Source organism: Colobus angolensis, unplaced genomic scaffold (assembly GCF_000951035.1).
Source record: "Colobus angolensis palliatus isolate OR3802 unplaced genomic scaffold, Cang.pa_1.0 Scaffold91, whole genome shotgun sequence".
Lineage (NCBI taxonomy): Eukaryota > Metazoa > Chordata > Mammalia > Primates > Cercopithecidae > Colobus > Colobus angolensis.
In genome coordinates, this window is record NW_012123043.1 from 6,742,925 (window position 1) to 6,756,621 (window position 13,697).

The window sequence follows — 13,697 nt, forward strand, 5'->3', positions numbered from 1 at the left end:
AAAAAAAAAAAAAAAAAGAAAAAAGAAAAGAAACTGGAGACACGGCAACCGAAGGCACCTCCTCCCGCCTGCCTCCAGGTGGCGCTATAGGACCGGTCCACCTTCCACAGCGCAGCCGCCTCAGTTTGGCCTCCCTCGGAGGCCATGCAGCGAAGAAACGTGACTTAGTGGCTAGAGGGGCATTTCCTAGGCACCGCCCTTGTCACCTCGTGACCTTCGCACACTTCCGCTTCCGGTTCTTTATTCCGGAAATTGCTCTCAAGAGGCTGCGTGAGGTTGTGCTCTTTGTGAAATTTCACCATGGCGTACCGTGGCCAGGGCCAGAAAGTACAGAAGGTTATGGTGCAGCCCATCGTATCCTACGCAGGATGTTAGGACTGGGAGGTTCGGGCCAGAATACGGGGTGCGAAGGCGCAGACTGAGAGCAGGCCTGGGGTAGCGGAGTACGAATCCACATCCCATGAGCCCCCGGGGCGACCAAGACTGGAAGAAAGCGCGGGTAGTTGAAGAACCGTGATGGTGGGGAGGTGGTCTTGGGTGGACCCCTGCCGTGGGGAATGCAGGAATGGAGGCAGCGAAAGGAGGGAAGAGAACTTTAGGTGCGGAGTGAAAACGGGAGTTAAAGGTTTCGGGAAACTCCAGGGGAATGAAAGTGGAAGAGATGTTCTTTAATCTTTAGAAGACCCATAATGAATGCCCAGCTGGGCACTTTTTGTTTGCGTAAGCACCAGACCTCGCGTTCAGTATACCAAGGTGAGACGGGAACAGGGTCGTCCAGTTGTTTCAGGAAGCAGAGTCTATGCTGCTTTTTTATTTTTTCCTTAGCCACTGTGGTGCAGAACCTCATCTTCAGATACTTACAAAATGTACGTAAGTTGCTTGTTTCGTAACTACTTTTTAAATAAGAGATGAACTGATTTAGTTTTTTGTGTTAACCTGAGCAATCGCTGTGTTCTAGAATTTAAAAATAGATGTAACTGGAGATTGGAGGGTAATCGAGGGGAAGGAGTACTGAGAAAGCACTAATGTGGTGAAGTGGTGTGTAACCATGCCACTTCCCAACATGCAAAGAATTGTATTATTACTTTGCAAGATCAAAAATACTTTTTAATTCCAAAAAGTATTATCAGCAGACTTGAGCATGGTATTTGGGCATCAGTAGTTTTGTTAGTAGTGATTATGCCTAGAACGTTGGAACTTCTCCCCTTTAGGATGAAACATTGGAAGAAAAACCCAACCAACTTAAACCATGTCAAGAGGTGGTGTTTAATACCTGTTGGAAAACTTAAAGACGGAAAAAGAAAGAAGGGGTAGCTTCAGAGGAATTTGGTGGCAGCTACTTTCCTTTGGGGGAAACTTTAGCAACTTAAATTTTATAATGTGACAACACAACTGAAAAACATTAATTTCGGGTGATAATAATTTTTAACCACCTGAATTGAGGGCTCCTGTCCTGGTTGTTAGGTGTGTGACATGAGAAAGCTTTGTTTTGGAACTGGATTTTGCTGCAGGAGATAAGCCCTTGGTCATTAGAAATTGCTGCTTTGTGCTATGCTGTCAAAAACTTTCACTCTTAAATAGATTGAAACCAGAAGCAGTAAGAAATATCGAGTCCCAAGATCACAGGAAAATTATTAAGTTATGTAGTTCCAATATAGAACTTATTAAATGAAAATTCTCTTTGAGATTATTATTACTGGTGAATAATTCTTAGATATGGGCTAATTAGTTAAAACTCTTGACTTACATTCATTACAGTTTTTTTTAGGAGCCATATTTCTCTTGTCGTTTGACCAAAATGGTTAGGTTTTGTATACTTCAATTTTGGGAGGAGGGCGGGGGAGGGGGCAAGATCTTGCTTAATGTTGCGCAGGCTAATCTTGAACACCTGGCCGCAAAGCGAATTATTCTGCTTTGGCATCCCAAAGTACTGGAATTACGGGTGTGAATCGAGGCAGCTGGCCTGTTTTTCTTTTTCTTTTTTTTCTTTTCTTTTCTTTTTTTTTTTTTTAAGACGGAGTCTCACTCTGTTGCCCAGGCTGGAGTGTAGTGGCGCGATCTCGGCTCACTGCAATCTCCGCCACCCGGATTCAAGTGATTCCCCTGCTTCAGCCTCTTGATAACTGGTACTACAGGCGTGTGCTACCATGCCCAGCTAATTTTTTTTGTATTTTTAGTAGAGATGGGGCTTCACCATGTTAGCCAGGATGCTCTCTATCTCTTGACCTTGTGATCCACCTGCCTGGGCCTCCCCCAAGTGCTGGGATTGCAGGCGTGAGTCGCTGTGCCCGGCCTTATTTTTCTTTTTTTAACGTTTCCACTTTTATGATTATTTCAGAGATCGCGGATTCAGGTGTGGCTCTACGAGCAAGTGAATATGCGGATAGAAGGCTGTATCATTGTGAGTATCCAGGCAATTTTATCTCATAGCAGTTTGGTCATAGAAAAAGATTTCTCAGAAAGTGACTAGCCAGAACAGTATATAAAAAGTGAAAGATCCAAGCTAAGCAAAGGTTTTCACGGGCCGCTATTTAGCCTTTTTTCATTGCTGATAGGTAAGGATTGGGTAATTTTTAATAGGGAAAATTAACTTTTAATTCATTTTCTTTCCTCTGTGTTGAGAAGAAAATTTGTATTTTATTTTTGAGAAAGGGCCTTGTTCTGTTGCTTAGGCTGGAGTGCAGTGGCACAGTTATGGCTCATTGTGGCCTCAACCTCCTGGGCTCAAGCAGTCCTCCTGCCTCAGCCTTCCAAGTAGCTAGGACCACAATCGTGCACCATCACAGCCTGCTAAATTTTTATTTTTTATGGAGACGAGGTCTCACTATGTTGCCCAGGCTGGTCTCCTGGGCTCAGGTGATTCTCCCACCTCAGCCTCTCAAAGTCTTGGGATTACAGGCATGAGCCACGACGCCTGGCTGAAAATTAACTTTTAAAAATTATTTGAAAAAAAAATATTTGAGCAACTATGTTAGTATGGAGAGAGGGGACAGAAGAAAGGAAATTAGGGAGGGTGGGGACTAATGGAATTATTTGTTGTGGGTTAGGTGATACCTGAATAGAGCTCAGTGGGGTTAAATAGGGATAGCAGGCTACCCTAAGTGATGTTTTTTTTTAAGTTAGGGTCTTGCTCTGTCACCCAGGTGCTGTCATAGCTCACTACAATCTTGAACTCCTTGGCTCAAGTGATTCTTTCACCTCAGCCTCTGGTAGCTGGGACTATAGGCATACGCCACCATGTCCAGCTAATTTTTAAATATTTTGCTGGGCACGGTGGCTCACATCTGTAATCCTAGCACTTTGGGAGGCCGAGCATGATGAATCACTTTAGCTCCAGAGTTCGAGACCAGCCTGGGCAACATGGTGAAACCCTGTTTCTACCAGAAATACAGAAAGTAGCCAGGCATGGTGGTGCGCCCTGTAGTCCCAGTTACTTGGTGGGGCTGAGGCAGCAGAATTGCTTGAACCCAGGAGGTCGAGCTGCAGTGAGCCGAGGTCACACCACTGCAGTCTAGCCTGGGAGACAAAGTGAGATCCTTTCTCAAAAAAAAAAAAAGACTTTGGGTGGAAGGTGGAGTGCGGGGCTTGAGATGAGTGAATCTTTGAAGTTAGTTGGATTTTTTTTTTTTTTTGAGACAGAGTCTCGCTCTGTCGCCCAGGCTGGAGTGCAGTGGCCGGATCTCAGCTCACTGCAAGCTCCGCTTCCTGGGTTTACGGCATTCTCCTGCCTCAGCCTCCCGAGTAGCTGGGACCACAGATGCCCGCCACCTCGCCCGGCTAGTTTTTTGTATTTTTTTAGTAGAGATGGGGTTTCACCATGTTAGCCAGGATGGTCTCGATCTCCCGACCTCGTGATCCGCCCGTCTCGGCCTCCCAAAGTGCTGGGATTACAGACTTGAGCCACCGTGCCCGGCCAGTTAGTTGGATTTTTTATCTGCATAGGTATACTCATTTAAAATGGGTTGGATGTGATTTTCTTCGACGATGACAGTTTGTTTATTTTTCTAGGGTTTTGATGAATATATGAACCTTGTATTAGATGATGCAGAAGAGATTCATTCTAAAACAAAGTCAAGAAAACAACTGGGTAAGGATATAAGTGGTCTTACAGAATTCTAGAAATGTTGTATTCACTTGCAGAATTCAGTGACCTGCAACTCAGTTCATGTTTGAATTTACTTTGCATTTGAGAAGTTATTATTCAGAGTAGTGGTACACTTTTGAAATTATTCTCTACCACTCACTTCTCACCACACTCCATTTTGGCTTCTCTGCCCAGAGAGCTCTCACCAAGGGAACCAAAGACTAGTGGTGTTAAATCTAATGGTCAGTACTAATCCTCATTTTAATTAAACTCTCAACAGCATTTGGCACTGTTGGCCACTCCCTCCTTAAAGCGCTTTGTTCCCTTGTCTGAGTGGGGTGGGGGAAACCCAAGTAGATTTTTCTATTTCCTCAGTTCACAATAATTAACACAGAAGACTTCTGCGACCAGATGTGTGGGCGTATTTCCCCACACACCAAGCAAGCAGTCAGTTCAGCAGTGGACGTCAGCTCAGAGTCGTCAAGTTCAGTTCAGTTCTAACACTGTCTACCTGGAGATAGTGTCAATTTCCAGAGGTTGAGGGCTCAATCCCCAAGATTGCCTTCCCTGCCCCTCGATGCTCCACCAGATGCCAGTTGTCAGTTCCAGATTGTTTTACCTGTCCTTCTTACTGACTGGCTGTTAACTGGGTCCCATGACCCCTTTGGTTTTAATTAATTTGCTAGAGCAGCTCACAGAACTCCGGGAAACACTTATATTTACTGGTTTATTATAAAGGATATTACAAAGAATACAGATGAAGAGATGTCCAGGGCAAGGCATATAGGAAGGGATGCAAAGCTTTTGTGCCCTCTACAAGCTCACTGCTCTCTGGGAACCTCCATATGTTGAGCTGTCAGAAACCCATTGTTTTCAGTTTTTATGTAAGCTTCATTATGTAGGCCTGACTGAATAAATTGGCCATTGGTGATCAGCTTAACCTTCAGCTCCTCTCCTCCTCCCTGGGTTGGAGGGTGGGGCTGAAAGTCTGACCTCACTAATGCCTTGGTCCTTTCAGTGAGCAGCTCCAATGCTGAAACTTTGCAGGGGCTGCTGGCTGTCAGTCAATCATTAGCATACAAAAAGGCAACACCTTAGAGATTCTAAGGATTTTAGGAGTTGTATGGGATTGAAGACCAAATAAATATTTTGCAGTATCACACCTTGGTTCTACGATACTATACTTGGGTTTTTATTTTTCATATCTGGCTATTTTTCAGACTTGTATGTTCATTCTTTGGGACCCAGTTACTAAATGAGTTGCTCCAGGCTTGGTTCTAGGCCGTCCTGTCATTCAGTATCGTCTCCCTAGGCACTGGAGTACAGCTTCAATTACCATCTATGTATATTGACTCCCAAATTTGGGACTCCCAAGTCTGGGCCTATTCACCATTTCTACTTGAATGTTTCAAAGGCTTCTTAAAGTCAGCATATCAGAAAGCAAACTCAATTCCAACTCACACTGTTTAGAGCTATTGTATTATTATTTCCCGCCTTACTGAATGGCACCAGTTTCCAATTCAGCTTACTAATTGATTTCTCTGCAGCTACCTCCAGTTTGCTTTCCAGGCCTCAGTCATCTTTTAAAAACACCAATCTGAACATGTCATCCCTTTGCTTGAAATTCTTCAGTGACTTCCTGTTGCTCTTAGGATAAAAAAAAATCTAATGATTCTGCAAATCTAATGATCTTCATGATCTAGTCTTATCTCCCTCTGCTCATCTCATATCACTGTGCCTTACTTTCTGAGCTTTAGCAACACTTGTCTTATTTCAGTTCTTTGAATCTGCACATTTGCCCAACCATTAATCTTTGTATATGATATTCCTTGTGTCTTTAGATCAAGTATCAGTTCTTTTAAGACAGTGGTCCCCAACCATTTTGGCACCAGAGACCAGTTTTGTGGAAGACAGTTTTTCTATGGACCGGAGTGTGGGGGATGGTTTTCGGATGATTCAAGCACATTACATTTATGGTGCACTTTATTTCTGTTATTATTACATTGTAATATGTAATGAAATAATGATACAACTCACTATCATGTAGAATCAGTGTGAGCCCTGAGCTTATTTTCCCACAACTAGACAGTCTCATCTGGGGTTGATGGGAGACAGTGACAGATCATCAGGCATTAGGTTCTCATAAGGAGTGTGCAACCCAGATCCCTCTATGCCCTGTTCACAATAGGTTTTGTGCTCCTATGAGAATCTAAGGCCGCCACTGATCTGACAGGAGGCAGAGCCCAGGCAGGAATACTAGTGATGTGGAGTGGCTGTAAATATGATGAAGCTCCACCACCTTGCCCACTGCTCACTTCTTGCTGTGTGACCTGGTTTCTAACAGGGACCAGGACTGGTACTGGTCTGTGGCCCAGGGGTTAGGAAGCCCTGTTCTAAAAAGTTCAGAGTTTAATTTGATTTTGCTGGGGATGGGGGAGGCGGGGTTATGTGCTCCCTGAGTTTGTAGTAAAACATTTATTATTGAAATTATTTTATTAATGTCTCTCCTGTTATGAGATGCTTCACCATAAGTGCATGAATCATGTCTTTTTTGATCCCTAGTGTGCTCAGTACCTAACTCAATGCCTGGCGCATAATAGAAACTAAAAATTACTTGAACAATGAATGGTATTTCTTTCTTTTGTTTCTGGAGACGGAGTCTCACTCTGTTGCCCAGGCTGGAATGTAATGAAGCGATCTTGGCTCACTGCAACCTCCGCCTCCCGGGTTTAAGCAATTCTGCTGCCTCAGACTCCCGAGTAGCTGGGACTACAGGCGTGCACCACCGCGCCTGGCTGATTTTTTGTGTTTTAGTAGAGATGGGGTTTCGCTGTGTTGCCCAGGCTGGTCTCTAACTTCTGAGCTCAGGCAGTCCACCTGCCTTGGCCTCCCAAATGCTGGGATTACATGTGTGAGCCACCAAGCCTGGCAATGAATGGTATTTCTTAACCCAGTTGATGAATGGTCTTAGGATTCACGGTTTCAAGACACTGAATCATTTCTATTAACATCCCATTCACTTGAGGTTTATTTAGGCATTTTGTCTTCATTTGTTAAACGCTCACTAATACTTTTATCAGTGGTGGGTTTCAGGTGTCTCTCTTTCAGACCCTCAGGATTCTCATGAACCTATACTAGATATGTGGAAAGTAGATTCTGAGAAGCAGTATGGTGTTTTGCTAGCTTCTTCCTGCTTATACTATTTTTATGAAAACCTGGGTTTTTTAGGTTTATTTTCATTTTTTTTGGAGACGGAGTCTTGCTTTGTCTCCCAGGCTTGAGTGCCATGGCACAATCTCGGCTCACTGCAACCTCCACCTCATGGGTTCAAGCGATTCTCCTGCCTCAGCCTCCTAAGTAACTGGGATTACAGGTGCGTGCCGCCACACTTGGCTGATTTTTTGTGTTTTAGTAGAAGACGGGGTTTCAGCGTGTTGTCCAGGCTGGTCTCAAACTCCTAAGCTTAGGCATTCCGCCCACCTTGGCCTCCTGAAGTGTTGGGATTATAGGCGTGAGCCACAATGCCCAGCTGGGTTTTTCAGATTTTAAGATGTCTTGCCAGGAAGGGCAAGCTTAGCCTCACCGAGGTCATATTATTTATAAATTATTTACCAACTGTTGAATTCTCATGGTAGTATTCATCCTGTAGAATAGAATAGTATTATTACCTGCAGAAGCCTGGGAAAGTAGAACAGTTTAATTGCTGTTGGAGTTGATCAACATGTCTCAAACTGTTCTGCCAGTGAACACCAGTGTTTCTGAAGATGTTTATGGATTTCTCAGAAAAGTATTGTCTTAAATAACCTTAGGAAAGTTTGGGTAAAACTTAAACAGGTTTATTGTGGGGTGGAGTTTTGTTTTTTGTTTTTGTTTTTTTTTTTTGATACGGAGTTTTGCTCTTGTTGCCCAGGCTGGCGTGCAATGGTGCGATCTCAGCTCACTGCAACCACCGCCTCCCAGGTTCAAGCGATTCTCCTGCCTCAGCCTCGCAAGTAGCTGGGATTACAGGCACACGCCACCACGCCCAGCTAATTTTGTATTTTTAGTAGAGATAGGGTGGAGTCTTTAATATACTAACAGCTTTAAGAATGGAGTTATAATATGCTGTATTTCCCAAACTCGACATACAACTCATTTCCAAACTTTTACAAACTCAGCATTGGGAAATGTTGTATGAGGCCTATTGAGTTGACTTAGTTCATAGACATGATACTTGTCATGAAATATCATCTACCTTTGTTAGTTTGTTGAAAAGGTAAGTGTATTCTAATGGAGCCAGAAAACATTTCACTATATGGACACTTGAAAATGTTTACATGTTTTTATAAGAAAGCATTTTCAAAATATTGTTCAAAAACTGGATACAAAATTCTGAGAGTAAAACATCTGTGTGTGTGGCTATTAATAATAGCCTTTTGTTGTTTTTGTGTTGCAGGTCGGATCATGCTGAAAGGAGATAATATTACTCTGCTACAAAGTGTCTCCAACTAGAAATGATCAATGAAGTGAGAAATTGTTGAGAAGAATACAGTTTGTTTTTAGATGTCCTTTGTCCAATATGAACATTATTCATATTGTTTTGATTAGCCTTATGTTATACAAGATGGTAATAAATGCTGTGGGATTGTTTGTATTAAAAAATTTACATTGCTTCTTCCTATTCATCAGTAGAGACTTTTTACACACTAACACCATTCGTTGTTGGTATTTACTTTAGTTTTCTGAAGGGTGGCAGTTGCCTTGAGCACTTGGTATTTGCAGAGCTTGGACCTGTAGAGGTCTTTGAGGCAGATTAGGAATTCTGCCTGACAGGTAAGCTTCCAGTATTGGGAGGTGGAGAAGGGGAGGGTTCATAAAAATAAATTGGGGTTATTGCACTAATAAATGTCTTCATCACTTCTGGTTCTGGATGCTGGAATACCAGAGTTTCTAACCTAAATAGGTTGGATACGTTATTTAATTGGGTCAGTATTGCTCAACACTCTGAGTCACTGTGAGGTCTTTGTGAATTTTATCACTAAGATCAGGATGTGAAAAGTATTTGGGTATAGGCAAAGAATGAAGTGCCTTTCAAGTACTTTAAAAATGAGTTAAGAGTTTATAGGAAAGAGACTGAGATTGGTAATCTGAAAAGGACCACAAGCACAGCTGGTAGGTAAATTGTTAGGCAGAATAATGGTATATTAGAGAAACACACCTGTCTCTTATTCTTATCTCTCAAGAATTTTGGTTCTTCCCCCAGTGATTTCTGGTTGAATTCTTATGTGGGCAGGTTTCCCTTCCCCCAATATCGCACATGGTTCTAGTTAGAATTCTGTTAGATAGATAGTGAGCATATGCTGTTAGCTAGACACAGTGTTGAATCAATACAGTGAAACAGACTGGTAAACAGGTAGTTTTAATGCCTCATCCTAAGTACTACTTAAATTGGATCTTGAAAGGTGAATAAGGCCTGCTTTAAGTTCTGCTAAAGGCAGTGCTGTTATTAAGGATGGGTGAGGAAGGACCAAGAAGTCTGGCTCCTACTTTTCTACATGCCTGTCAAGGAGACTGTAGTTTCAGTTCATGAAACTGAATAAAAGAAATCCTTTCTGAGATAGAGGAGATTTGTAGGTGAATGCAGAAGTGTATCCAGCTTTGAACCGTGCATTCCATCTATATTCCTCCTGTCTGAACTCATGCTCTTTTGATTATATTTTGAAATTAGTTCTTTTAACATTTGAGTTTGAAATTAATTAAACTGATCACAACATGCAAAGAAAACATTGGGCAGCAGAGGGAGTTACAGCCCTGAGACTGCTTCAGCCCTGCTGGTGAAAAGATTGAGTTGAAGCTTTTTCAGAGCAGAGCAAAGACCTCCCTGCAGCTTTCTTGGCACCAGAATAGCTGGGAAGAAGGATAAAAGCCCAGAGGAGTATAATCTCTGAGAAAACCTGCTGGCTGCCTTTTCCATTTCCCTGTGTGGCCTTTCTGACCTGGCTGCCCTGTGGAAGCAGAGCTGTGCCTGCTGTGGCTTATTCTGAATGGATCAAGACATGGAAGGTTCTATTTTTGACAAAGCAAATGATGATAGTGAGAATTAAGGTACAGTGAACTCTTACAATTGAGGTCTGTATTTAGAAATCCCTGCTTGCTTTCCTGCTCTACTGGAGCCTGTGGTGTTTGCTTTTTAAGTTGTACTTTTCCACCATCTCTAGATCGCTTCTTCCAACCAGAATTTACGGGAGGCGTTGCTCTCTGCCTCATTAAGGTTACGAAAACATCCTGCTGGGAAGCTGCTCTTGTTGGCAGCCCTGGGTTATGTCACCTTTTCTAGAACGGCTGTTGGTTGCTGAGGGGGTCGTGATAGACACCCCTAACCCTCATAGCGTTCTTGAAGTGGGGGTGGGAGGAATAGAGAATCAGGCTCTGAAAGAAAAGTGCTGATGTGGGCCTAGTGTTCAATTAGTAGCAGGTAGGGAGAAGGAAAAGTTTGAAAATAATAGGATATTGTGCTTTGGGATACCAACTCTTGTCATATCACACTTGTCAACAGTTTCAGGATTAGAGAGTGTACCTCTAATTTGGATTAAGGCATTATGGGCCGGAAAGTGTCATGGTGGGGTAAGCCTAGTAGCATCTCAGGTTAACTGGGTAACAGGCATTTTCCTTAACTATCTACTGATGCATGCTTTTGTGAGGAAATGCTTGTTTGAACTTTATTGTTGAGACAGAATCTTGCTCTGTTGCCCAGGCTGGAGTGCAGTGGCACAATCATAGTTGACTGTGACCTTGACCTCCTGGGCTCAAGCGATTCTCCCACTTCAGCCCCCTGAGTAGCTGGGACTACAGGCACACACCACCAAGCCTGGCAATTTTTTTTTTAAATGGCAGAGGTAGTTGAGGCTTTATTTTGGAAAAAAAAAAAACAAATTGTTTTATAGCTGGAGTCACGGGCCAGGGGGGTACCCCAGGCAATAAACTCTCTCCGTGAGTGGGTTGAGGGCTAGGACCGAGCCTCACTTAGGCGAGGCTATATTCACTCCTGTTCCCTATGTTCCCTTGCATAGTGGCCTCTTCCACTGGCTCTGGGGCATCCACAGGAAGGGATGGGCTGGGAGGGGCTGCCATGGCCCTTTACTTGGACATCAGAGGACTTGGACACTAGCTTCCCATCTTGCATCTCTCTTTTCTTCACAACCATAGCACTGGAGGAACCCTGGAGAAGCTGGTGCGGCTAGAGGAGCTAGAGTCCCTGCCAGAGTCAAAGCTGGAACCTAGCCATGGCTGAGGCCAGGGCTTGTGAGGCCCCATAGGCCAAGCTCAGTGTACCTGAGTAGCCACTGGTGGTCTTTATATATATACTTACGTTCTACATCCCAGACTCCAGCCTGCTCTTGTTGCCCTCCAGCAGCTTCATGTAGGTGGCAGCCTCTGTGTCTGGGGCCAGCTTGACAGTCCTCAGCTCGTGGTACGCCAGCTTGGGGGTGGTATCTTTAAAAAAAAAAAAAATTATTTTTAAATATTTATTTTTTTTAGACTGGGTTATAAGAGTGGTTAATTTTTGTATTTTTGGTAGAGCGGGAACTTCGCTATGTTGCCCAGGCTGGTTTCAAACTCCTGCCCTCAAACAATCTATCTGCCTTGGCCTCCCAAAGTACTGGGATTAACAGATGTGAGCCACTGCACCCAGCTGCATTGCTGTGCTTAATGGAGGCTCCCCACGCTGCTTGGCGTTTGTGATGGCAGCCTCCAGGGAAGTCTTCTGGCCTTTGAGGCTTTCAGTCTCAGCCTGGAGCCGGCTGATATTCTGGTTCATCTGAGATTTTCGTCTTTGTGCGACACTTCATCCTCATGCTTCCCAGCCAGTGTCTGCAGTTCCTCATACTTGATCTGGTATATGTTTTCAGCCTCGGCCCAGCTGCGGTTGGCAATCTTGTACTGGTCCTTGACGTCAGTGATGATGCTGTCTGTGTCCATGGAGTGGCTGTTGTCCATAGACAGAACCACAGATGTGTCCAAGATCTGGGACTGCAGCTCCTGGATCTCCTCTTCATACAGCTGCCTGATGAAGTTGATCTCATCAGTCAGCCCTTCCATGCAAGACTCCAGCTCTACATTGTTCATGTAAGCTTTATCCATAAACTTCTTGAAGACAAATTCATTGTCCATCTCTGTACACTTACTGATCTCGTCCTCACGCTTATTCTTGAAGTCCTCCAGCAGCCTCTCCATGTTGCCAAGCTCTGCCTCCAGCTTCAGCTGCTCCTGGCCCAGAATGTACAGCTGCTGCTGAAGGTTGTTGATACAGCTCTCGAGCATGTTGTCCATGTTGCTCTGCACTGTCTGCTGCTGCTGCTGGAGACTACACTTGCTCTCCAGCATCTTGTTCTGCTGCTCCAGGAGCTGTATCGTGTCAGTGATGGAGGCAGACTTACTGATAAGGGTCTTGATTGGCTCTTTCTCCTGGGTACACGTGGCCTGGATGTTGGGTTACACCTCCAGCTTGAGGGGGCTCAGCAGGCTCTGGTTCACCATGATGGCTGTGATGCTCCCCTTTACCACTGGCCCCGCTATAGCCTCCACTCAGACCCGGGCCGGTACCCAGACCACCCCAGAAGCACTGCTGCTACCCACTTGGGAGAGCCTTGAGGAGCTAATGTGGGCACTGGGCCTACTCATGTAGAAGCAGCTGCTGAAGACTCAGGGACCAGAGACGGATACCTTGTAGGACTTCTGGGTCACCCTGGTGAACATGGTAGGGGCAAGAGTGGAGGCAGATGGTCCAAACCAGGCAGAGATTTGAGAGGGAATAGAGAAGCTACATCTAGTCGATAATTTTTAATTTTTTTTGCCCAGGCTAGTCTCCAACTCCTGAGGTCAAGCAATCCTGCTTCAGCCTCCCAAAGTTCTGGGATTACAGGTGTGAGCCACTGCGCTCTGCAAAACTTTATTTTTAAGGTAGCTTGAGGACTTAAGTCTGTTAGTACCTGGAGATTAACTTAAAAGTTATATCCAATGGAATTATTAAAAATTAAAACATGTTAGTACATTTTTATGATCAAAATCCAAACAGTATAGAAACAGAAAAAAAATTGCTCCTTTTCCTACTAGTATTCTCCTTAGATGACCACTCTTAAAAGAGTTAGATGCTTATTCTTCTAAACTTCATGCTAATAGGTATAGATTGTTTTGTTTATCATTTTGGTATTCCTTTTTAAAAAGTTGTTTTTAGGTTGAGTGCAGTGGCTTACACCTGTAATCCCAGCACTTTGGGAGGCTGAGGCAGGAGGACCAACCACATGAGCTTAGGAGTTGGAGACCAGCCTGGGCAACATGATGAGACCCCATTTATTTTTTCTTTTTTTCTTTTTTTTTTTGAGACCGTGTTTCGCTCTTGTTGCCCAGGCTGGAGTGCAATGGCAAGATCTCGGCTCACCACAGCCTCCACCTCCAAGGTTGAAGCAATTCTCCTGCCTCAGCCTCCCAAGTAGCTGGGATTACAGGCATGTGCCACCATGCCTGGCTAAATTTTTTTGTAATTTTAGTAGAGACAGGGTTTCTCCATGTTGGTCAGGCTGGTCTCGAACTCCCGACCTCAGGTGATCCACCACTTCAGCCTCCTAAAGTACTG

General features: G+C 44.1%; 1 protein-coding gene and 1 pseudogene across 3 annotated transcripts; one reads left to right on the forward strand and one right to left on the reverse strand.

The window, feature by feature from the left end:
• Nucleotides 1-234: 234 nt before the first annotated feature.
• On the forward strand, nucleotides 235-8,965 carry SNRPE (small nuclear ribonucleoprotein polypeptide E). Of its 3 annotated transcripts, none has more exons than XM_011931824.1 (5): nucleotides 235-354; nucleotides 840-866; nucleotides 2,339-2,401; nucleotides 4,009-4,087; nucleotides 8,520-8,965. In XM_011931824.1, exons 1-5 carry the CDS (start codon nucleotides 301-303, stop codon nucleotides 8,573-8,575), a joined length of 279 nt encoding a protein of 92 aa, XP_011787214.1. In that variant the 5' UTR covers nucleotides 235-300; the 3' UTR covers nucleotides 8,576-8,965. The 3 variants fall into 3 exon arrangements, with proteins under 3 accessions (XP_011787214.1, XP_011787213.1, XP_011787215.1); XM_011931825.1 differs by having other exon boundaries at nucleotides 245-384; nucleotides 826-866; nucleotides 8,520-8,740; XM_011931823.1 differs by having other exon boundaries at nucleotides 242-866; nucleotides 8,520-8,744.
• A 2,137-nt stretch (nucleotides 8,966-11,102) lies between these two features.
• Nucleotides 11,103-12,820, reverse strand: LOC105504412 (annotated as a pseudogene).
• Nucleotides 12,821-13,697: the final 877 nt, after the last annotated feature.

Bases quoted from the DNA above. Each gene is read 5' to 3' on its own strand.
- SNRPE (XM_011931823.1), top strand. From the start codon at position 690: ATGAATGCCCAGCTGGGCACTTTTTGTTTGCGTAAGCACCAGACCTCG. The intron at 2,402-4,008 runs GTGAGTATCCAG...TTATTTTTCTAG, and splicing joins GGATAGAAGGCTGTATCATT to GGTTTTGATGAATATATGAA. The intron at 4,088-8,519 runs GTAAGGATATAA...TTTGTGTTGCAG, and splicing joins AAAGTCAAGAAAACAACTGG to GTCGGATCATGCTGAAAGGA.